This window comes from Engraulis encrasicolus, chromosome 19, assembly GCF_034702125.1.
Source record: "Engraulis encrasicolus isolate BLACKSEA-1 chromosome 19, IST_EnEncr_1.0, whole genome shotgun sequence".
Classification (NCBI taxonomy): Eukaryota; Metazoa; Chordata; class Actinopteri; order Clupeiformes; family Engraulidae; genus Engraulis; species Engraulis encrasicolus.
This window is the reverse complement of record NC_085875.1, coordinates 45,712,272-45,737,841: the sequence shown is the minus strand read 5'-3', so window position 1 is coordinate 45,737,841 and position 25,570 is coordinate 45,712,272. Positions and strand designations below refer to the sequence as shown.

At 43.4% G+C, this 25,570-nt stretch overlaps 1 protein-coding gene across 16 annotated transcripts in view; it reads right to left on the bottom strand.

The window, feature by feature from the left end:
- Window positions 1-342: 342 nt before the first annotated feature.
- The window catches only part of kiaa1109 (KIAA1109 ortholog), a 100,961-nt gene continuing 75,733 nt past the window's right edge, over window positions 343-25,570 (bottom strand). For 10 of the 16 annotated variants that reach the window (XM_063184559.1, XM_063184569.1, XM_063184567.1 and 7 more), the window contains 21 exons: window positions 24,330-24,530; window positions 23,549-23,729; window positions 22,703-22,913; window positions 21,237-21,404; window positions 20,739-20,878; window positions 20,150-20,372; window positions 19,816-19,860; window positions 19,441-19,647; window positions 18,329-18,499; window positions 17,557-17,694; window positions 17,099-17,305; window positions 16,265-16,412; window positions 15,236-15,393; window positions 14,377-14,566; window positions 12,031-12,245; window positions 11,055-11,306; window positions 7,813-8,016; window positions 4,691-4,885; window positions 3,920-4,054; window positions 3,130-3,307; window positions 343-2,200 (listed from right to left, as the gene is read on the bottom strand). In XM_063184559.1, the coding sequence (XP_063040629.1) occupies window positions 1,987-2,200; window positions 3,130-3,307; window positions 3,920-4,054; window positions 4,691-4,885; window positions 7,813-8,016; window positions 11,055-11,306; window positions 12,031-12,245; window positions 14,377-14,566; window positions 15,236-15,393; window positions 16,265-16,412; window positions 17,099-17,305; window positions 17,557-17,694; window positions 18,329-18,499; window positions 19,441-19,647; window positions 19,816-19,860; window positions 20,150-20,372; window positions 20,739-20,878; window positions 21,237-21,404; window positions 22,703-22,913; window positions 23,549-23,729; window positions 24,330-24,530 (3,781 nt within the window). In that variant the 3' untranslated portion in view covers window positions 343-1,986. The remainder of the gene's footprint in view (window positions 2,201-3,129; window positions 3,308-3,919; window positions 4,055-4,690; window positions 4,886-7,812; window positions 8,017-11,054; window positions 11,307-12,030; window positions 12,246-14,376; window positions 14,567-15,235; window positions 15,394-16,264; window positions 16,413-17,098; window positions 17,306-17,556; window positions 17,695-18,328; window positions 18,500-19,440; window positions 19,648-19,815; window positions 19,861-20,149; window positions 20,373-20,738; window positions 20,879-21,236; window positions 21,405-22,702; window positions 22,914-23,548; window positions 23,730-24,329; window positions 24,531-25,570) is intronic. The other 6 variants (XM_063184566.1, XM_063184573.1, XM_063184576.1 and 3 more) reach the window with 4 other exon arrangements.

The following is a 25,570-nucleotide window of genomic DNA, read 5'->3' as shown; positions in this document are numbered from 1 at the left end:
TGTGTTATTTATATGTATTGGTTAAACTGCACATTGGAGACTGGCCAAAAACACAATTCCAAACTTCTGTGCTAACCCTGTTACATAGATTTTTGACAATAAAGTAAACTTCACTTGACTTGAGTCCCAGGCCCATCCCTCAGTAATCCATATGTAATCCTAGGCCACTTGATTAACAAAAGATTTGCGCATCCTTTTCTAGCACACTTCGTTTCTACAGTATGTTGTGTCTTCTCTGCAGGATGTCCAACGTAGACAACTCCCATACAACAATCCCCACAAATAAGTATTTCACAGCAAACACATTAGACCATGATGGAATTCCCACTCCATACACAACTATTCCTTGTCAAATCACGATGGCAATGATTTATTTCGAAGTCGGCACATATTCACATTGACGCTTTCACAGCTTATATGTACACATTGGTCTATTGCACGTTTAAAAAGAGAAAAACACAAAATACATCATGGGTGTAACATTGGGGTTACACTGTACACACATTTAAAATGTTAAAAATGTTTTAAAATCAAATCACACAATCAATCGTTTAAGATACTCAGTATAATACACATTCCTGTCCAACTAGTATTATCTCCCGAAAAAAAAAAAAAAAAAAAAATCAAAGAGTAGAGGGGGTTGGACACATGGAATGCCTTTTGTTTTTGTTTTTTAGAGAACTCATTCTAGAGATGTAAATGCAACATGTAGCAGTAAAAAGTAAACGGGCTAAAAGAACCTGCAATGAGTCAGACTGCTGCAGTCTGCCACTGTGATGACTAACCAGCCTTCAGCTGTGGACACCATAGGTAGTAGCAACACATGAACTACATGCAATCTTCCTCAATAAATTAAAGCGCTAATAAAAACTATTTAACTTAAATTATAATCCATTTTTTAATGAATGAATGAATCACTGAATAAGCTGTCCAAGTGAACACAAAGATCGCTGGAAACTCAAACTGAGGCACTAGAGACATGCAACCAGTAGCAGCTGTGCTTGGCTCTTGTCTGAATGGTGATGATGGAAAAAGCTGGCAGTGTCACATATTGTGACATTTTGTTCTTACTGTGGTTTTAGGATAAGGTATGCAATACCACTATCATTTTTTTTATGACATTTGTTCTTGCTGTGATTGCAGGATAACATGTGGTGACTCAATTTATTGTGACGTTTGTTCTCTGCTGTGGTTTTAAAATAATGTATGTTGCAGATGCGTAATTTACGTTAAAGACCCTCCCTCTTCTTCTCAAGCAGCGCATTATCATAGTTTCTTCCCCTTGACCTGAACATACAGTACAGTGAAAAATAAAATCAAAAGTAAAGCAACTACTGACTGAACCAAAAAAACTTTTTTCACTCAGAAGCTGTGCAATGATTACATGCACCACGTAAACAATAGATCACACTCACTGGGTGCAGTAGTAGGAGTAGTAGTAGAAGCGGTAGTGTGTGCATGGCTGTGTGTGAAACAGTTTGTGCGTGTATACAAGGGTGCATATAAATATGTGAGTGTGTGTGTGTGTGTGTGTGTGTGTGTGTGTGTGTGTGTGTATGAGCCACAGCATTTCTTATTACAGCGCACACATTGAATACGTTTTGATTCGTAGTAATGTTAAGTATGTTTCCAGTGCTCATTCATATATACAATAATCAAAGTATTTCCAGTTTCGATTCGGACACAAGTGGCTATTCATGTCCATGAGGAGAGAATATGTGCCTGTGCTTTGTGTGTGTGTGTGTCTTTGTCTTTCATTGAATCTGTACAATATGTGCATGTGTATGTATGTATGTGTGCACGTTTGTCTTTTTTAAGTCTGTACATGTAGTATTGTCTTTTTTTTTTAGTTTATAAATCAGTTTGTCCCCTATTGCTCGTCCTCCTCCTCCTTCTTTCCTGCGTCCGCTAATGCTCGTTCTTGTCCTCCATTCGCCAGTGCTCCTCCTCTTCTCCACAAGCTAGTATTCTTCCTCTTCCCCCTGGCTAGTGCTCCTCTTTGTCCTCCTTCTTCTTCTTCTCGTCCTGCAGGGCGGTGCCCAGCTTCTTGATGAGCACGGACAGCACCTTGTCCAGGGGGTCCATGACGCCGCGCTGCAGCCACTTGGGGATGGTGGTGCGCGCGTGGTGGAAGCCCAGCTTCTGCAGGATGTAGTCCACCCCCACCGGGTCGATCTTGCGGCCGGTCCACGAGATCAGCCTTCACGGAGACAGACAGATACAAACAGATAATCAAAAAATACAGTTATATAATGTAAAACGGATGAAATTACACTGGGTTGATCTTACGCCCCCCTTCCACGAGACCAACTATCATGGAAAAAGATAGAAACATACAGATAGACCAAAACACAGTTAAACACTAATAGTTAAAAGTGACACTCAAATCAATGCTGATATGACAAGTTTTGACACACAGAAACACAGACATCCAAGTATTATTACACAGTACAATACAAATGCTTACAGTCCATGGGACCTCCATGGAGAGATACAGTAGATACACAAAACACAGTTACAGACATGATATCACAAACTGATTCAACAAGTTTCAAAAAGACAAATGTACAGTACCAGAGGCAAACCCCACAAAATTATTTGAAAGTGAATTAAAAAAAGAACCTGTTTAGTACTTTATTTAGTTCCATTTAATTCCATTTAGAGTTCTCTTAGATAGGTCAATGACAAGAGTTGGGAGCAAAAAACACTACAAAGTACGTTTTGCAATATTCCCCCGTGGGAAGGACTTAGCGAGTAAGCTTCATTTATGAGCAACTCGCTGGCCTACTCAATGCTGAATGTAAATTCTCCTTCTGGCATTAACTAACAAACAAGGTGCCCACTAGTAAACAGTGCTGCTCTGCTGTGGATGAGACATATGGGCTTATGGTGTCTTGTAGTTAACAGGCCAGATAAACTGGTAAACTATGCTGCTCTGCTGTGGCCGTGTACAGTCTGTGTGTGTCATGAAGTACCATAGTGTTTTGTAGTTAAACTGCTACTTTGCTGTTAAGTTGCGTTACATTTAGTGGACGCTTTTGCTGTGGGCGTGTCAGCGCGTATGTGTGTGCCATGGCATACTGTAGTGTGTGTGTGTGTGTGTGTGTGTTTCTGTGTGCCATGGCATACCGTAGTGTGGGCTCCAGGTGCCAGGTGTTGCAGAGGAACTCCCTCCAGTCCACGGTGGTGTAGTTGATGCCCTCCTCCTTGTCCTTGTCCTTGTCCTTATCGCCAGAGTTCTCATCCTGCGACACCGTGGGACTCTTCTGGCCCGGCCGAGACGCAGAGATACGCGGAGCAAACAGGGCTGGAAGACATGAAAGAAAGGACATGAAATATTCATTACTGCACACACCTTTATTAATTGACAGGACAGTGGAAAACAGACAGGATATGGTTTGGAGAGAGGAATGGGTAAGGATTGGGAAACGACTTCGAGCCAGAATCGAATCCGCGCCCCCGGTGTAATGGTACGGTCCGCGTCACCCCCACTTTTTAAGCCTTTAATCGGTTTTAACCGTCAGTGAGGAATGACTGGAGATGAGTAGGAGAGAGAGAGAGAGAGATGGTGTGGCAATGGGTGATCATCTTGAGGTTGACTCAAACCCTGTAATATGATATTCGGTGCCTTGAGGCCAAGTTGTAGTGAGAACTTGCTTGACAAAACATACTTGTTAATAATTAAAACTCGCAATATTAAGTAGCATAATTGTTGTTATGGTGCTCGAGGCTGTGACAGTGCTGGTAAGGACAACCTATTATAAATACCAAACATTCAAATTCCTCTGACAAGAATTTTTTTAATCAGCTCAACAATAATGTCTCTTTAATGTCATTTGAATGACGCTTGTTGCCTGGACTACTAAATGGGCCTGTATCCAACTGAATAGCTGGCAAAGTGGCCCTATTGTGGGCTTACCTTTCTCCTTCTCCTTCAGGTAGGCTGACACCAGGTCATGCAGGAACATGATGAGCTCCGCGTCCATGGTAACGCAGATGTGATCGGTGAACTCGGTCACAACACTGCACTCCACCTTTGGCTTGCTGGCAACGTCTGTGAACAATAAACAATTGGCAGAAATTACAATTATTTAAAAGCAGTTCATGTTAATTGTTGCAGATGTTTTCCCCTAAGTAATTAAAACCTACCCAATATGAATACAAAAGCATATTTGTGTGTATATATATAAATACAACAATTACAATTTAGGGGGGGGAAACTTGTAAAGGTAGTGCATAGTAGTGCAGAGTGATCATTATTTTCAATAAGACTATCCAATGTTTGTGGACATAAAAACCAGTGTTGCCAGATTTCTCTGATCAAAACCCGCCCAAAAGGTTCTCAAAAAACGCAAAAACGCGCTAGATTCCGCCCAATTTCAACAAATTGCATTGGTTTCTATGGGCTCAAAACCCAAATGGCCAATTTTTCCAGTTTTTACCGGCAGATGGCCATCCCAAGTTGCCCAATTGGGCGGGCAACCGCAATCTGGCAACACTGATAAAAACATACCTTATAAGATCTCATTGATCTTCCATATTTAAAGATCTCACAGTATGGAGGCTCTGGGCAGGTAAAACACACCTTTTGCTAAGGGCTCCTCTGCCATTGTTATTTTAAATGACAGTTTGATATTTGTGAAGGTTAATGTCATATCATATCCTATCTCAGATGTCGCTCCAAACCCACCAGTGAGCGATGGCTCCTCGGGGTCCTGCACGTGTATGGACTTGAAGTCGAGCTGCATGCGGGGCAGGGCGAAGATGGTCTCCGTCTCGTGGTTGTAGCTGGAGGAGCCGCGGAAGCTGCTGAGCAGGCTGGAGCTCTTGGCCACCGCGCCACTCTCTCCGTTATTGGCATCCACGTTCCTCAGCAGGTTCAGCTCTGGAACAGGTGACAGGCAGGGGAGAAGGATATTATTGACCCAACTCATAATTCAAGCCATCCTACTGGCATCTGCTATGCTGACCAATGGCGGAACAATTGCACAGAGAGCCCCAGGGCAAGACATTGACAAGGCCCCCCAAACGGCATGCCAAGTTGACAGTAGGGCCCTCAACACCAATACAGAAGGGCCTTGGCAAATGTCCTGCTTGCCCCCCCTATAGCTCCGCCCCTGATGCTGCCTGTCATAACTGTGTCTTGCTCTTAGAGTTATTGGCATCCAAGCTCCTTAACAGGGTCAGTTGTGGAGCGTGCAGGTGGCAGAGCAGGATGTGCAGGATGAGGGAGCAGGATGAGAGTCCGTGTGAGAGGCAGAGAAGGCTATTGATTGGAAAATGATTGGGGTAGTCGAGGCCATAACTCAGTCTAGCCCAATATACAGGCTCTCAGAATGGTTGATGTCCACATGGGTGGAAGAGCAAAGGAGAGGGAGAATGATGGAGCATAAGGTTATTCACTCATTTTGTCATCTCTTTGGCTTTTATAACCCCGACTGTCATAACCATGTTTTATTTTTTGCTCCCAGAGTTGTTGCCGTCAACTTTCGAAAACAGATTCAGGACCCCATTTCTCGAAAGCGGCGTTGCTAACCAGTTAGCAACTCAGTAGGTTGCCAATGGGAAACTGCATTGCAACCAAGTAAGTTGCTAATTTAGTTAGCAACGACGCTGTCGAGAAACACACTCCTGCTCTGTTGGGGAGGGTGGCTGGAGGAAAGTGGTAGCATGACGCACAAGGTTATTGTCCATTTATGGAATCTTCCTAGATCAGTGTCTTGGGGTTTATTAGAATCTTCTAGGTCGGACAATATCCTATTCAAAGTTGTTGACATTTTCTGATATTTTTCTCACTGACTAGCCTTTACTTTGCTGACTGTTAGAACTACGTACAGTCAATCCGGAAAGTATTCACAGCGCTTCACTTTTTTCACATTCCACTATCTTACAGCCTTATTCCAAATGCTACAAATGAATCTTTGTTGTCAAAATCCTACACAAATTATTCCATTATGACCATGTGAAAAGCAAGTGGTCTTGACAGTTTTGAAAATGTATAAAAATAAAAAACGAAGAAATCATATTTACAAAAGTATTCACAGCCTTTGCTTAATACATTGTAGAACCATCTTTGGCAGCAACTGCATTTATTTTTTCATTTTGAAATGAAAAGGGATTAAAGGGAGGTCATAGGTGTGTGTTTCAACCTTTCAGTACATTGAAATTGTACATTGTAGAAATAGATGGCGTTAAGCATGTGTGGTGGTAAATAAGTGAATTTTACCAAAAAAGTGCATCATCTGGCTAGTCAAGCATGGTAGTGGGACTGATATCGTTTGGGGATGTATGAATGCTGTCAACATTGGAAATCTGAATTACACCTAAAGAAGCATGCATGTCAACATGCACTGTGACTACAGAAGCAGATCATGATACTCTCCATAGGATTTCATTCAAAACTCACACCCATCTATTTTAGCCAGGTGCAGACTCAAAATGTACAATTTCAATGTACTGAAAGGTTGAAACACACACCGATGACCTCCCTTTTAATCCCTTTTCATTTCGAAATGAAAAAACAAAATGAATGTAGTTGCTGCCAAAGGTGGTTCTACAAAGTATTAAGCAAAGGCTGTGAATACTTTTGTAAATATGATTTCTTTGTTTTTTATTTTTTATACATTTTCAAAACTGTCAAGACAACTTGTTTTTCAAATCGTCATAATGGAATAATTTGTGTAGGATTTTGACAACAGAGATTCATTTGTAGCATTTGGAATGAGGCTGTAAGATAATAAAATGTGAAAAAAGTGAAGCGCTGTGAATACTTTCCGGATTGACTGTATGTAGTGCCAAATGCAAAAGCTCTCGCAAATGTTGGCATCCATATTCCTCAGCAGGTTCAGAGTGTGTGGCTGGGAGAGCAGAGAGAGTGAATGAGAGAGTGGAAGGTTATTGTCCATTTGAAATGGGGGTCTTGCTACAGTCTCTTGGGAGTCGTTACATAACAATGACGACCACACAGAATGTAATGACATCAAAATTACAATGTCACTGGGATTTTCTGACGTTTCTATCTCAACGTCTTTAATAATGGTCATAACTGTGTTGTGCCTAATGCAGTATAATGGTTCAGCACAAGTTGCTGGCATCTACGTGTGTTTCTCTACAGGTACAGCTCTTAAGGTGTGGGTGGGAGAGCAGAAGATTATCGACCCTTTACTGAGCCTTCCTATGTCTCCCTCGTGGGACTAATTACACATTTTCTGACATTTTGCAATCTCACTGGCTTTTTCAATGCCGATTGTTATAGTTGAGTCTTGTCCAATGTACCGTACAGGCTCTCAGAGTTACCTGCGTTCACATTCCTGTGAGTGAGTGAGTGAGTGAGTGAGTGAGTGAGTGAGTGAGTGAGTGAGTGAGTGAGTGAGTGAGTGAGTGAGTGAGTGAGTGAGTGAGTGAGTGAGTGAGTGAGTGAGTGAGTGAGTGAGTGAGTGAGTGAGTGAGTGAGTGAGTGAATGAATGAGAAGAAAGTGGAAGGTTCCCGTGTCACTCTCTTGGGACTTGTTTCATAAGAATGACCACCTTGCACAATAAAATGACATTAAGATTACGGCATCACTGACATTTTCTGACATTTGGTGTTATCACTGGCTTTTGGCATGCTTTAACGATCATCATACCTTTGTCTTGCCTAATACACGGGAATAGTTGATCCTTGTGTGCGTGAGAGAATACCAGTGCATACTAGAGGCAACAAGACTAGGGTCCTCTCCTTCAACCTTCAAGAAGCACTTAAAGATACGTGCGTTTTACGTTTGCACACATATTCTTAACGGTCTGTTCTCAACACATTCTTAATGGTCTGACCTTCATTCCTCATGGCAGTGACGTAGTTGAACCACTCCTTGACCGTGGCTACGCCGTGCGGAGGGTTCTCGTGCCGCCGCCGCGTGATCTTGGTGATGGTTGCCATGGGGCTCTCCAGGGCGCCGCACGGCTTGGTAACCATGGTGTTGTGACCCAAGTGGAAGTCCAGAGTCTGAACTATGTAGGTCGAGTCGTCATTAGAGCCTAGACGAAAACAAACAAATATAAAAGCATTCACAGCTCATTAACGGCATACTGGTAGGGTGAATCAAAGAGCTATGAATGTTTTCAGGCCACTAGAGGTCTTACTTAGACAGAGGATAAAAAGGATGGTAAAATATGGGCTTAATATGAAGTAGCCTACTATAGGGAGTAGGACAACGACAGCACTTGGGGCAGACAATATTGCCCTTGCCATATTAAAGCAATTCTTAATTTAAAGTTTTACAAAAGGCTTACAAACAATGAGTATATCCAGCACATAATCTTTTGTCAGGAGAATATGACTCAACACAAGCAAAGTTGTAGAGAGCTACAATGACCTCCAAAAAGAACAAAGCCTGAACACCCCACTGGATTACAAGCCACTAAATAATTGAATTAATTTACATCCACTGGACTGAAACATTGCCTTAATCAAGGGCATTCTGATCTTGTATGGTTTCTCTCCTCGCCGTCCTCACAGATCTTTTGGCATCAGTCCAGGAAGCAAGGTTGGGTTGTAACTACAGTATGTGTTTTTGATAACATTCTAATAATAATTTCATCTATTAAAACTGTTGTAAGAGGAAGTACTAGTAACCTGCCGTGAAAGCAGAAAGCCAGGAAGACCTCCAAAAACAAGAAAGAGCTTTCATTGGCAAGGACAAGCCGCTGTGTCCCCCTACTATCCCCCAGGCAATAGAAGACTCTTTTAGATGAAAACATGTTTTGTTTTTTTAAATCCTTATTTTATCGTTACTAAAGACGTATTTCCACTTAATCATTGACCAAGATAAAGGCAGCGATGCAACTCCTTACGCCTCAAAGATCTGCTGGGCCTCGCTCCAGAAGGCCATGTTGGACTACAACTACAATGTTGGGCTATACTACAATATGATGTTGCGCTATATATGTAACTACAATATGATGTTGCGCTATATATGTACAGTTAGGGCCAAAAATATTTGGACATCTGCACAATTTTCATCTTTTTGGTGCTGTACACCATCCCAATGGATTTGAAATGAAGCAAACGTGATGTTCATTAACCGCAGACTTTTAGCTTTAATATGAGGGTGTTTGATTCCAAATTGAGTGAACTGTGAAGGAATTATGACATTTTCTATCAGTGCCACCCCATTTTTAAGGGACCAAAAGTAATTGGACAGTCTAGTATTTATACATCAAACTTTCAATTTTTAATTATTTGGTTGCAAATACTTTCCCGTCAGTTACAGCCTGTAATTTGCAATCCATAGACGTCAATAGACACTTGGTTTTATTTCTGGTGATGCTATGGTGAGCTCTCTATTGCAACAGTCTTCAGTTCCTGCTTATTCTTAGGGTATTTTCCCTTCAGTTTTAGCTCCAGCAAGTGAAATACTTGCTCAACCGTATTCAGGTGAGGTGATTGACTGGGCCATTGAATAATATTCCACTTTTTTGGGGTAGAAATGGCTTAGTGGCTTTCAGATGAAGCTTTGGGTCATTGTCCATCTGCACTGTGAAGCATTGTCCAATGAGTTCAGAACCATTAGGTTTAATATGACATGATAATATAGCCTGAAAATATTCAGAATTCATCCTGTGGCTTTTGTCTGTAGTCCTCATCATCAATAAATACAAGGGGAAAATAGTATTGACAGATATGCATGCCCACACCATGACACTACCACCACCATGATTCACTGATTGGGTGGTATGCTTTGAATCATGAGCAGTTCCTTCCCTTCTCTATACTCCTTTCTTCCCATTACCCTTGTACAAGATGATTTTTGTCTCCTCTATCCATAGGATGTAGCTCAAGACCTATACAGTCTTTTTAAGACGTTGTTTGGCAAAGCCAAATCTGGTATTGCTATTTCTGATGCAATCAGTAATTTACATCTTTTAGTAAACCCTCTGTATTTCCTATGGTGAAGTGTTCCTCAATGTTCTTGATTGTTGCCTTGGACATGTATCCGCCGTTCACCTGGACACTGTTCTACATCTGGCCAACTGTTGGGAGATGGGTTTTTGTTCACCAGATACAGAATATTGTCTGTTATCCTCAGCATTGAGGATGTCTTCCATGTCTGCCAGGTAATTTGGTGTTGCTCTGGTATTTTTTTTTTCCAACATTCTGAACTCTTGAATTAGTCATATTCAATGTTTCCCCATCTCTCAAATGGGTTTGTTTTGATTTTTTTCAACCTTATGATGGCTTGCATCATTGATGGTGACAGGTGGACTTTGGATCTCATGGATGTTCCGTAAAAATATATGGAAATGCAAATGGAACACTTCAAATTAACTCTAAGACCTTGTATTGACATCTTGGTGATGGTGTAGTAAGGGAATAACACACATCTGACTGGAAAATAGCTGAGAAGCCTACTGTCCAATTACTTTTGATCCCTTGAAAAGTGGGCAACACACACAAAAAACGTTGCCATTTCATTCCTGTTTATGCGATATGGATTTTAACACCCTCACATTAACGCTGAGAGTCTACAGTTAATGCACAGCTTGTTTGTTTTATTTCAAATCCATTGTGGTGGGGTATAGGGTGGAAAAGGATGATGATTGTGTTGCTGTCCAAATATTTCTGGCCCTAACTGTAACTACAATATGATGTTGGGCTATATGTAACTACAATATGATGTTGGACTATGACGACTACAATATGATGTTGGACTATGACGACTACAATATGATGTTGGACTATGACGACTACAATATGATGTTGGACTATGACGACTACAATATGATGTTGGGCTATGACTACAATATGATGTTGGATTATGACTACAATGTGAAGTTGGACTGTAACTACAATATGATATTGGGCTACAGTATAACTACAGTACAATATGATGTTGGGCTATAACTACAATGTGAAGTTGGACTGTAACTACAATATGATGTTGGCTGATGCATATAATATGATGTTGGACTGTAACTACAATATGACATTGGGCTATAACTACAATATGATGTTGGCCTATGCCTACAATATGACTTTGGGCTATAACTAGCATGGTCTCGTTTCTCCTCCTCACCGTCCTCCCAGATCTTCTGCGCCTCGGTCCAGAAGGCGATGTTGGGCTCCTCCAGGTGGAAGAGCACCCAGGACTTGGAGCGGAAGTTGGGGCCGTGGAAGCAGGCCAGCGTCATGTGGTTGCCGTGGAGACTCATGGAGCCGCCCAGCTGCACGGCGTCCTCAGGGAGGGGCATCTGGAAGAGCGAGATGTGGCAGCCGGCGATGACCTTCAGCACGCCAGGCCAGTGGCGGTGGTGGGCCGCGTCCAGATCTGTTGGACAGAGGAGAGGAACATCTTAGTGTTTCATCGCAACTTAACTCTATCCATGATCTTTCCTTCTGATCTTGTTTTGGTAGGACCAGGTGATGAACTGAACTAACAGCTATTCTGTTGCCAATGATGGGCAACCTGTATTCATGCATGCACCATACACTTGAATGTCTGACACAGCTCCAAATCAGGCGAGTTGGAAATGAGTGTCTTATTGTAACCGCTAAATACAGCTAGGCCATCACTTGTTATATGATCATACAGTACCTCATCTTTTATGCTAATTGTGCAAGAAATGTTTTGTTCCACCTTTGACAATGAGTACAGTTGTTCCCAAACTTTTTCTTCCAGGACCCTTTTTGGCCCCAAGTATATTTTCGTGACCCCCATCCCCCCGCTTTCCAAATAAGAAAACCTATTTTTGTTCAAGTTAAACGGTACCTCCCACGACCCCCACTGGGGTTCCACCCCCAGTTTGGAAACTGCTGGAGAACACATCTTTCTCTGCCTCATACTTACACTCGGTGGCGCCCTTCTCGATGTTGATGATGGGCGTCTTGGGGGTTACAGTATGTAGGGCACTCCCCAGGTGTCGAACATGTAAGAATCACCCCATTATAAGATGTTTCTGTTCCACCTTTGACACTGAATGCACATCTTTCTCTGCCTCTCTTCATCTCCCTTTCTCTCACACACACACAGATACACACACACACACACTTACACTCGGTGGCGCCCTTCTCGATGTTGATGACGGGCGTCTTGGGGGGCATGTAGGGCACGGGCCCCCAGGTGGAGAGGGCACGCTTGCTGGTGTCAAACTGCTGCGTGAAGAACTCCTGCAGCTTCATGCCGATCTTGATGAGGTCGGGCGTGGTGGAGCGCGAGATGATCACCTGGAAGATGTCCCACTGCAGGTCCCCGTGGACAAAGATCTCACTGCATCGCGCACATACCAAGGCAGACACACACACACGCAGACACACACAAATACACGCAGACACACACAAATACACGCAGACACACACGTAGAAACACACGCAGACACACACACACACACACACACACACACACACACACACACACACACACACACACACACACACACACACACACACACACACACACACACACACACACACACACACACACACACAAGTTTGATTACTTCAGTTTGATCTCCTCCTCCAAATATGCAGACTGCCTAATGCCTATAACCGCAGATATTGAACAATACGTGGCAAACAGAGTTGGGAGGCTAAGATTTAAGTGCCCATGGAAACTTCTGTTAGACTAACAAACTAGAGTGGATTAATGACCAACCCTCCAAGGCACCATTAAACACTCCTTGCTTGTTCCTTTGCCAGGCAAACAAGACACTTTGATTAGCCAATTAAAGTAGGCATGAATTAGGCTATGAATTCACTTCAACCACCCCCGCAGCCTCTCTCAGGCTGGAAAGCCAATTAAATTAGCCAATCAAAGAAACCATTATCGATGCGTTAGCCAATTAACACTCATTTTATTGCAACCACCACTTCATATGTTTTCCCCTTGACAACATGGTGGAATTCAAATTGTATCAAATTGTATCAAATGAACCATTATTGATGAAATGACCAATGAATCATTGGTTATGCGGCAACGTCCACCCCGTACCTCTCCCTGGACATGCCTACTGAATTAGCCAATCAAATGAATGTTTATCCATGAGTAAGCCAATGAACATTCATTTTATTGTGACCACTACTCCCCGGTACCCCTTCTCCAAGATGCTAGAATGGCAACTGACCTTCCCAATCAAATCAGCAATTATTGACAACTCAATTATCCAATGAGCATTCAATTTTATTGCGACGGCCACTGCACCGTATCGTACCTCTTCTCGGACAAGCTAGAATGGCAACTGAACTACCTCAATCAAATCAATCATTACTGACAACTTAATTATCCAATGAACATTCATTTTTCTTGCAACTGCCACTTCCCTGTACAGCGCCACATGGTTACACATTTTCCTGTAAATGATAATACCTGTGATGCCTGTCATGATACCAGTGATATGGCCAAAGCCTCCAAAAGCTAATGCATCAATGGGTTGACAGAGTATTATGGATCTGACACCATGCTTGATTTTTGGTAGGGTGTCCTTTTCCTTAAAGACTTTCTTGCAGAATATGCAAACATGCTGTTTGTGTGCACCACTGAAAAGCTGTACTATTGCTTCATATGACCTTAAACAAATCTTAAAAGGGCTGTGCTTTCCCTGTATTCTCTTATATAGACTTCAGGTGTTCCCTTTTATGACTTTCATGAAGCAATGTGGTCTGCCTTTGCCTCCAACCAAAAAACAATACTTTGTGTTAACTTGTGGTGCTTATTGAAAAAAAAAACTACCCAAAACAGTTCAAAGTTGGCCTTCAGGTGTGTAGATGTTAGACCCTGTGGTTTGTCATTATTTGCACCGACTTCCACAGACTTCTATCATAATTTCTTCCCTTACCCCCACATCCAAGGATATTCTTTACAGCTCTACTTTTGGCAGATTGTTGAATAACACAACACAGTGTTGGAAATGGTATACCAGGGTCTTTTGAGATGACCTTTTATTATTTGGAGGTCTTGTTTTTGCTAATAACAGCATTTCTGGTGTCCTCAGGCAGCTCCTTCATCTTCATATTTGTCAAAGACGCACAAGATGTAAGAGGTGGCTATTTAAAACACAAATATAAAAATGTCTTGCCTATTTCATGTCCTATGGGAAAATGCAATTTGACAAAGGTGATTCCCATTTGTTATCTACCAAATTTGAGTCAAATTAGGTGTCCACAATGGTATCCAGTAAAGGGTGCCAATACCAGTGATCCCAGGAGCTTTACCTTCTTCAATTTTTTCCCTCTCGTAGTTTAGTATTTAATGCTGTTGATAATTTTTACATTTAGTATCAACCACAAGCTATCTATAGAAAAATCATGGTTGACCTTATTATTTGTTGTCTGGAGATATGTCCCATAATGTGCTTAAACTTCAAGGGTGCCAATACTAACGGGTGGCACTGAATGCATCATACCTCTTCTCGGACATGGTGGCCTCGGAGGTGCAGAGGTTGACCTTCCACTCGTCCTGCAGCTGGAGGTCTGCGTTGCTGAAGACGCCCATGAGGATGCTGGAGCCCATGTAGTCCAGACGCGCCTCCGTGGAGCCCATGGTGATCTGGATCTTGTGGCTCGGCTGCTGGTTGGGGTGCTCCGAGATGTGGGCTGCAAAGGGATAGGAAACATGTTTAAGGAGGAGGGAGTAGGAAGTGGGTCTTACCAGGCAACACACCGGCAGCAGGACTGGATAGCACGAATCTCTGGACTGTATAGCAAGAGTGACATGAGTATGCCCGTTAAAAGCAGAATGCAAGCATTCTGACATTCTGACATCGCTGGACCGAATAGCTCATTTGCATAATACTTGTATTTTCTGAAGTTGCTTTTGTCTCTTCTGTCGCCAGCGACTCAATACAAATTCAGGTACTGTCGCTCAAGCCTACTGCCGTCACCGGTGTCGCTCAAGCCTACTGCCGTCACCGGTGTCACTCAAGCCTACTGCCGTCACCGGTGTCGCTCAAGCCTACTGCCGTCACCGGTGTCGCTCAAGCCGCGTTTGGTCTATTCGTGCCCTTTACATTTGTCACACACGCATGTATGCATGAACGCATGAACGCATCCACACTCACACACGCACACAGTATGCGGGCTAGAAGGAGAACATCATCATCTTAGCAGAGATTGCAAGGATCATCTTATCAGAGACTGTGGGTTTGAAGTAAAATTAACTTTTTTTTACTACGATGTTCAATATAGCCTAGTAAAGCTTAAGTTAACTTGATAGCCTTGTAGATGTCCTTTTAGAAAATACACATACAAAAACTGTGTACTTACAGACCATCTCCAGGGTGTTGACGTCTATGTTTCCACCCACCACTCCTCCCTTGGAGTCCAGTTTGGAGCGGCCCAACCCCACCGACATGCTGATCTCACGGTCACGGTTGCTGCCCACTGACAGCCGGCCCTGGCTCTTCAGACCACTGGTCGTCCAGCTGAAGGCACAAAGAACACACATGCATACATACGACTTATTAAGTTATTTTTTAAAGATATATATTAGGGGTTTTATGCCTTTAGGGCTTCTATGCCTTTATTTACTGATTAAGGTCTCGGACAGAGGGCTCGCAACACTTTTTTATTATAACCAATTTATTCCTTACAATCTCCTGGGCAGGGAAAATGACTTTACTGCACACATGACAAAATATTTGAAAAATTTAACTTGATAACAGGTTCAATTTTAATGTGTCAAGGTTTTGTAGGTGATGCTGCTCGTGACACCTGATGTCTCTAGACCAGGGGTGTCAAACTCAAATTCACAGTGGGCCAAAATCTAAATCTGGGACGAAGTCGCGGGCCGAACTCAATATTCAAAAAGTACTGAAATTGTGCATGCACGCACATGCTCACAATACTCAAATGCTTACATCTTAAACACTCAATCCCAGCAGATATTGTAGTTCGAAAGAATGTGCGGTGGTAGACATCACTGATGCATTTGTATGGGCATGTGACGCCCAAAATTTCATGTTCAAGTCATATTAAAATACATTAATGTGTAGTGGGGGGCAACTAATACACATTTGAAATGATTTGACATGATAAAATGACTTTGCGGGCCAAATTTGGCCCCCGGGCCTGAGTTTGACATTCCTGCTCTAGACTGTTCACTCACACACAGGTGCCGGAAAGGGGGATGCAGTGGGGCATTCATATCCCCAATTTTGTGTTCCCTAAATGAGGCTCTCAATTTTTACTGCAAACAAATGATTGGAGTGCATTAAGCACTTCATTAAAAAAATTAAGAATGCATAGAAAAAAATTCACCACCACTTTAAAACTGCGCGGCACTCTTGCACTCACGTGTTGTTGCCCATGACGTTGCTCATGTTCATCTGGACGTTGAGCTGCTTGAGGTTGATGGCGAAGACCACTAGCGTCTCCCAGGGGGAGCCCTGCTGCCCAGGCCCCTTGGCATTACGGAATGGAGTGGACGCTTTACTCACAGAGTCTACAGGAAGGGAGAATATGAAGTCGTTTACTGTGTTGTAGCCTCTTTAGGCTCTTTTCCACTGCCGTTTTTTTGGTGGGCCTACAGCTTGACACAGCGCGAATCGGCCGCCACTTTTTGCTTCACGATTGAGCTGTGTCGTGCCCAATCAAAGAGCAAAAAGTGGTGGGCGAGTCGTGCTGTGTCGAGCTGTAGGCCTACCAGAAAACTGTGCAGATGTACCCGCCGACATTCACACTTTGCTGGACATACCCAACCACATGATAACAACATTGCTATGACATTACAGAATGCTTTCAATAACAGACTGGCCATTACAATTTTCAGGACAATAAGGTTATAATACAGGATCTGCACAAAGCGGTGAAAATATACATTTACAAAGCATAAATCAAAGGTAACTTCCATATTACAAATACGTAAGTAGTACTATTGCCTTCTTCTGATAGGATATTTCAGGGTCACACAAGAAATACGGAAGTCCGAGGGAAAGATGGGGGTTTAAGAAATTGTCTTGATCAAAGACGGGACCCGCAGCACTCTAATTGAGTAAGTTAAAGTTTAAGTGCGTTAATGAAATTGCTAAATAATGCATCTTTGAAGTGTGTGTGTGTGTGTGTGTGTGTGTGTGTGTGTGTGTGTGTGTGTGTGTGTGTGTGTGTGTGTGTGTGTGTGTGTGTTCATACCTCTACGCGGTGCGGAGGAGTCTGAGACGCTGCGTGTGCGGCCGGTGGCCGGGGACTTGAGGTGTGTGTGTGAGGACGGGGAGTCGTTGAAGACATTGGTGTGGGAGTTCTGGCCGTCCCAGGTCCTCCAGTAGGCCTTACGGCTGGACTCTGGAGACAGGTGCTGGGCCATACTCTCCACAGAGTCGGGGGTGGCGGGACCAGAGGCTGTTTACACACAGACACAGGCACGCACACAGACAGAGACACAGACATGCACACAGACACAGACGCAAGCACACACCAAACATAATCAAACAAAATTCATATTTCCCAAAAAATCCTACATCATTATTACAGTTGTGTAAACATTATGACTGTTTTGAGAAGGAACAAGAAATATATAAATATACTGGCAGATACAGTATATATACTGTATTACAGATAAGTACTCAGCCCCCATGGGATTTGGCACTTACGTGGCACATTGATGGTCTGGTCTCCCAGGAAGAGCCTGCGGGCGATGCTGCGGCGGTACCAGGCTCTGGGGAAGGCCAGGATCTCACTCAGACGACGCATGTCATACTTGAACGATGCAGAGCCAATGTCACACACCGCTGGAAAAATAAATCACAAACACACGCACACGCACACACACACACACACACACACACACACACACACACACACACACACACACACACACACACACACACACACACACACACACACACACACACACACACACAGCTGATTACATTTTCGTTCTGCAAGGGAATACAATTATAATTTCATGATACAATTACAATTTAATTATAATCCATTGTTATTAGTGTTAAAGCACCTTAAGTACTAAGGAACGTGATTTCACGTCACTTTCATTCAACGTGCATGTTGGCACCTTGAAACCACTTAATGTACATTTTTAAATAAACAATGCAGAGTATTGAGATTAAGATTCAGTAGCCTGAACATTGTGCTTTGAACAAGTGTTTTAAGTTTGAAAACCCAAAGCAGATTCCCTGTGCACAACCAATGTCCAGGCGCTGGTGAGGTGCAGTCAAAGTAATCCAAGGAAAAGGGGGGATAAATCAATGCAAACTGGTCTTCGTTGCTGGAGGTTTATAAAGAAAAAAACACGTTTCGCTGTTGCTTCGTCAGAAATGTGCAGTTCACCTAATACACTTCCAGCAAAGAAGAGCAGTGTGCAGAGATCTATCCCACTTTTCCTTGTTGTAAGTTTGACTTTACCAGAGATGTTGATGAGCGTGGTGTCCATCTTGCCGCCCTTGAGGAAGGTGTCTATGGAGGGGAGACATCCTGTGCGTCTCATTCGTGACAGGCTGACCTTCACAAACTCCAGGTTGATTGACAGGGAATCCTTCCTGCCTGTCACTGAGGAAGCCTCTTCATCCACTGCACCTGTAGTGGGATTTCAACACAATACAAGACATGATGATTAGGGATGGGGCCAGTATCTATATTGGTTCCCAATAGCAACATAATTCAAGGATAGTTTTAATGTATTATTTTGGGATTTTTTTGTATGCCTTGATAGTGACAGGACAGAGGGACAGGAAATAGAAGTAGTAGTAGTAGTAGTAGTAGTAGTAGTAGTAGTAGTAGTCGTTGCTTTATTTAAAAAAAAATGACTGGGGAGAGAGACAGGGTAGGTTCGGCAAAACCTTGGGCTGGAATTGAATCCAGGTAGCCAATGTAACGATCACATTACTTACTAATTCATGTATGGGCATTAGCTGTTGTTGTACTACCCGACGTCTAAGCCCAAAAAAACTTAATTGACCCATATATGTAAACTTCCATGTGCACATGATCATCAAAGTCACGTATTCTTTTCCAGCTGTTTAATTACTTTCTGTTATAAGGTCTGCTTCTAGTTCAAGCTCTGTCCTCATTTCTGTTCTAATAAGCTTATTCTTAACTGTAATCGCTTTTCGCTTGTTTCCCTGAGCGTGACCGTTTTTTTCCCACTCTAGAGGTACTTACAGAATAAAAATGTCTACTAACACGGACCATAGAAAACCGCTGCCAATGTGAACACTCCCTGACATGTGCACCAGAGGTGTCCAAAGTAAAAGTTAAAGTAAAGTCATGGTGTAAGTATACAGCACTAGCACATGATATTACATAGCTGTTACACCTTTTACTCCATTGTACCTAATGGGAGAGATATTGTGTTGTTACTGAAAAACACTAAAAACCTAACAAATACCAGTGTATAGTAGCTGATCTGGAACGAAACTGTTTTTCTTTTTCTTTTTTTACTTTTACATTTATTTTTGACACATCTCATCTGATGTGCACTGAGAAAGTCCAGCGTGGACATGGAGGTTCAGCCTTACCCAATGGCCCGGGCCCAGGAGGCAGGCCAGTGACGGCAGACTTCTGCTTGCCGGCTCCGTAAGGGTGGAAGACGTAGAGGGAGAAGTCCGACATGCAGGCGGTGAAGCTGAGGCCTGAGGAGTTGGGTGGCGGACCCGTCAGATCTGATTGGCTGCTGCTGTGTCTGCTCCGCCCAAGAGGACTGCCCAGGGACGGCGACGCACCTGCTGGTTTGGAGAAGTAAGGGTTAATTAGCAACCAGGGAAACTGCTTTTTCAAAATACACCCACCCAAAAAAATAAGCCCAAGTGTTCATGCAAGGTAGCCTGAATGCAGGCTAAACCTGAAAGATGAAACAAAACAACAGTGCATTGTGTTTTTTTTCTTTAACTGACCAGTTCCTTGTGTGTTTTGACTTTGAGCTCCATCCAGACAAGGCTCTACAGGTGACATAAATGTAGGCGTCATGGCCCCTTACAGTTACAGTACTTTCATGCTTAAAAATGAACATCAAAATAATCATCATCCTTTGCTTACTGAAAAAAAAACACTGAATCACTTGGCAGTGCCTTAGTTAATAATGCTATCCGACAGTACTATAGATATACAATGCATTACCATTTAGATTAGAATGTTGCAGCATTTAAAAAATAACTCGTAGTACAATAACTAAAAGCACATCTGAAGATAGGAGCTTAGCCTCTGTAATGTTAGTAACGGCACTGTTACCTTTGCTGCCCGGCACGCGGTGCGCGTTGTGGTACGAGGGCGGCGTTGAGGAGGGCGTGTGCTGGGCGCTGGCAGTGTCGGGCGGAGGGGGGTGGGGGCCCACTGTGGTGCTGGGGGGCTCAAGCTCGCCACGGTTGGAGGAGAAGACCAGGTCCAGAGACGGCAGCTTCAGCATGCACTCCACACGCGACATGGGCAGGCAGCTGAAACGGATCTGGGACGGCTGGAGTGCCAGACAAACACAAAATAATTATTTGTACAAAATATTGTATTAGAGATTAAAGTTCTTCAGTCAGAATGAGTCTGTGTTTTGCTATTTCAAGTGATTTATGCTATGATTATGTCCTCGGTTGTAGGTCGTTTTAGATGAAAACTCCTGCCAAATGTAATCGAATGTCCTGCACTCCATTACATTACATTACATTACACTTGGCAGGCGCTTTCATCTAAAACGACCTACAACCGAGAACATAATCATAGCCAACATCACTTGTTGCAATACAAAGTGCAAGTGAACAGACAAAATTTGGAGGGGCCCTAGGCAACAGCCCAATCTATTTATTGGTAAAAGCGGCTCTGGATGTAGTACCTGGACTCTGACGTAGACGACGACGTCGACGGGGAATGAGGAGTAGGGGGATGTGGCGGAGGAGACCAGAGACACCTGGGACTCCTCCAAGGGCTCCACCGAGTCAAAGTGGCCCACGTCCTCCTCTGGAGCGCTCACGTCTGCCCACATATAGACACATTAATATGGACACATGCACACGCACACACACACACAAGAAAGCACAAACACACACATAAAAATACGTACACACGCACGCACGCACGCATGCACGGGGGCACACACACACACACACACACACACACACACACACACACACACACACACACACACACACACACACACACACACACACACACACACACACACACACACACACACACACACACACACACACACACACACACACACACACACACACACACACACACACACACACACACACACACCCCTGTCCTGAGCAAAGGCATAAAAACGCCCTAAAAACATATTTTTAAGAAAGAAAAGTTGTGCTCTCACTTGTGTAGTTCCTGTCCACGGGTGTGATGGGGATGGTCTCCAGGGCCTTCTCCAGGAAGTCCAGGAGGCAGGGGCTGATGACCATCTCCTCAGGCAGGGTCTGCAGAGCCACCCACGCATACAGCTTGGCCGTCTTCACACCCAGGCCACCCTTAGCTTTGGGGCCTCCTAATGTGACAACATAGAGTAAACGTCATTCATTAAAATCAAATCAAAATGAAAGAGATGAGGGAATCAAGGAAGGAATCAAGAAAAGAAATGAAGGAAATTTAACATGACCCATACATAGCAAACATATCACAGTAGTAGACAGTGCAGACAACAGTGCGGAGTACAGCAACAGACAGTACAGACTAGGGCTGCATGATTACTAAACAACAATAAATAACTGCATTTTGCACAGAATGTAATTTAGAGACTTCAACGATGCCTGAAGGCCGGTGCTAACATGAGTAAATCATCACGGCCATGATGATTAATAGTCGCGGCTAAAAATCCTGATTTTCAATGTATTGTGCAGCCCTAGTACAGACTATAGCACAGACAGCAAACAGCACCCAAAAACACTAGAACAATACCAGGGCCAGGCCAGTTGGGTGTGTCAATCAGATCATACTCACTCACAAGCCAAGTGATGATCAGACCATTACACACCAATACCAACAAAGCCATAAATAGCACAAAAATGAAGCCAGGACAGACAGTGCACTCATAACTTAATACATACAGCACAGATATATGTATGGCACAGACAAAGCATGGCAGCTACAATGAGAGAGCCACATCTTACATACCATTTTACACCTAATGTATAACATGCAGGTTAGTAAGGGGAGTTGAAAATAAAAATATCCCAAACATTTGCTACTGGAGCAACTGATTCACGTAAGCTCAGCACACCAAGGCATTGGTCAGATCCCATTCAGAGCCTTCCATTCCATACTGCTGCCTCTTTGAGCAGATGTGGAGTCTATAGCGTGGCACACAGACACACATGCATATATTGCCCTACAAAGGCAAAGTGCATTAAATGCACTTTTTTCAAACTGAGGTTAGACTGAAAATGGTATTCATAAAAATCTCCTTTATCTTGTGACAAAGCCTTATGGTCAAAATGTGTCAAGTTCCAGAGATATTGCCATGCCAACTTGGCAGTAACTGCAATATCCAACCTAATACCAAGGCTCTGATGGCATTTTTCTGTTTCAATGTTGGCGTAGTTACTGCGCTTTGCATTTGTAGGGCAGTATAAGCTTAGTGTGTATGCGTGTGCGCATGTGTATCCGTATGTGTGTACTTCTGAGCATGCAGATGCATCTTTTCCATCCTTCACACCAGCACTCACTGTGCGCAATGCATGCATCCACGGTGCAGCTGTGTGCGTGCGTGTGTGTGTGCAGGTATATGCGCACATCGTACACACTCATGCACATTCCCCTTTGAGAGAAACTAACTTGTACGTATACCTGAAGGTATAGGAGGGGGAGGGGGAGGGTGAAGGGAGTTAGTCCTGCCAGGGGGGGCAGTAGCGTTGGTGGAGATGGGGGGGCTGGGGATGTCTCTGGGCAGCTCTCTCATACCAAACAGCTTGGACTCTTTGGACAGCGTCCGGGGCAGCGAGGAGCCGCGCGAGGCGTTGGGAGACTCTGTCTTCAGGAGCTTGGAGTTGTAGTGCAGCTGTGGACCATGAGAACAGAAGATAGAATTGTTATATTACATTACGATATACATCAACATCGTTAACACACTATTCAATTGTAACCCAGGTTTAATATGATGTTCATATTACTATATTTTCTTTAAATGTATAACTTATAATATAATATTTAAATATTTATATAATTGAACAGTAATATAATAAATTAATCATCAAACGTACACTCAGCCCAATACCTCAATGTTAATAACAAACTGTGAAATAGGAGTTAAACAATGGTGTCCTTGTAAAACACAGTAAGTACACAACTTGAATAAAAGAACAAAGTGGGGTCAATTAAGTCCCATGGTCACAGGCATTTCTGCAATAGATAAGAGGTTATAAGACTACATTCTTTGCACTGATATAGGACTCCAACTGTCAATCTTACAATTTCGAGACCAACGACCAAGGTCACATAAGAGATAAGCTTTATGCAGTTGAATATTTGTGTGTGTGTGTGAATGTGTGAATGTGTGAATGTGTGAATGTGTGAATGTGTGTGTGCGTCTGTCTGTCTTTCTGTCTGCCTGTTTGCCTGCCTGCCTGCCTGCCTGCCTGCCTGCCTGCCTGCTTGCTTGTCTGTCTGTGAATGCATGCATGGTGGGTGCCAGACCTTGACATCGACGCCGGGTATGTAGAAGACGGTGGTCTCCACTTCGCTCTTGTTCTGCAGGGAGGCGGGCATGCGCTTGGACAGCAGCTGCGACGTGGAGGTGGAGGTGAAGCTGGGGTGCAGCTTACGCCGCTTAGGGGGCGACTCCTGGTCCAGCGAGCGAGAGCTGCGGTCGCAACTCCTGCAGGACGGACGCACACCCACACACAGACAGACACACGCATCGCAAACACAGACACACGCATCGTACACACACAGACACAAAACAGACACGCACACACACGCATGCACACACAGACACAGCCACAGACACACACACACACACACAGACACACACACACACACACACACACACACACACACACACACACACACACACACACACACACACACACACACACACACACACACACACACAGACACAGCCACAGACACACACACACACACACAGACACACACAGAAACACACAGCAAACTTACATGAAACACAGTGGCAGCTAAAAGTTATGTGTAGTAATTCTAAAAGCAATGACATTCCTCTGTGTATACACGGTATTGCTCTCCTAAAAATCATTCCAGAGTTGTAGAGCAAAAAAAAAGAAAAGCCTGTTTTCCCTAATTCAGTATGAGGAGTGAAAGACTGTAGTAACATCTTGTGTGAAGAAGAAGAACGTGTAACATATGATGAAGTGCAAAGAGTCAGAAGATTGCAGATATAATGGGGAAGTTTGGTGACCGAAGCCTTAACAATAAAATCAATAATTTGACGAGTGTACGGTACCTGCGCGATGCCACGTCGTCATGCTCCGGCTGCTGGGTGGTGGGGTGCAGCACACACTTGCCGCTGTCGATCTCCACGCGCACGTCCAGCTCGAAGTCGATGTTGCGCTCGGGGGGCGCCGTGATGCTGCGCTGCGGCGTGGAAGATGGGGTGGACGCGCCGAACAGGGCGGCAAAGCCAGATGCCTTCTTATGGGACGGGCTGAGAGTAGGAGAGACAGGCAGCCAAAGAGAGTAGAGTAAGATTCACGCCTGTGCATATCCTGGGTCCATGTGATGTCATGTGAACGCCCCCTAAAGGAGACCTTTAGTTGAGAATAAATTGAGTTCCTTTGGCACTGTAGATGGCAGTGGTGTAGTCTACATAGAACGCGGGTATACTGTAAGGAGTATACCCACTTCATAATTTTAGGGGCTTCAGTATACCCACTTAAAATTGATTGATCCATTGTTTTGAATAGCACAAATATATACGGTACGTATACCCACTTCAAAAAATGCTTGAATATACACTGTGTGCAGAATTATTAGGCAAACGTGTTTTTTGACCATTTTATGCATTTTATGCATATTTTCCAACAGCAATCTATATGAACATGAAAACCCATTTGATTTAAGCATTCCAGGTCATGTATATTTGTATAATAAGATGGGGGTGTGGTCGAAGGTGCCCAACACCTTATATCAGGTGTGCATAATTATTAGGCAACTTTGTTTTCTTCTGGGAAAATGGGCCACAAAATAGATCTAACAAACTCTGAAATGTCTACAAACAATTTTTAAGTGTTCTAGAGGGATGTGGCTGTCTTGAAATTTGCAAGATGTTGGTCACGTTCGCACAGAACTATCAGATGCACCGTTACAAAGTCATCAGTCTCTTAAGAAATGTCACTGCCAAACATTGAGAAGAATTTAACACGAAACTACAAAAAATATATTACCCTGCAGTCTTATCATATTCCAGAACAGAAACAAACACAGAGTGTCCAGAAAAACAGGGTATTGAGCGCTCAGAGACATGGCAAAGGTAAGAAGGGATGACACCAGACAACCATTCAACAACTTAATTAAGTCAAAACGGGGGCAAAAATACCTGGGGTCAAAATTTTCAAAGGTTTTATGGACTTGGGAAAGTGACTCTTGACAGACAGGGTGGATGAACCCATGGCTGGATCTTTTAGAGGGAGAAAATTGCATCTTTTATGAAGACAATGGTATTTATGCAGTAATCTGCTGGTATTT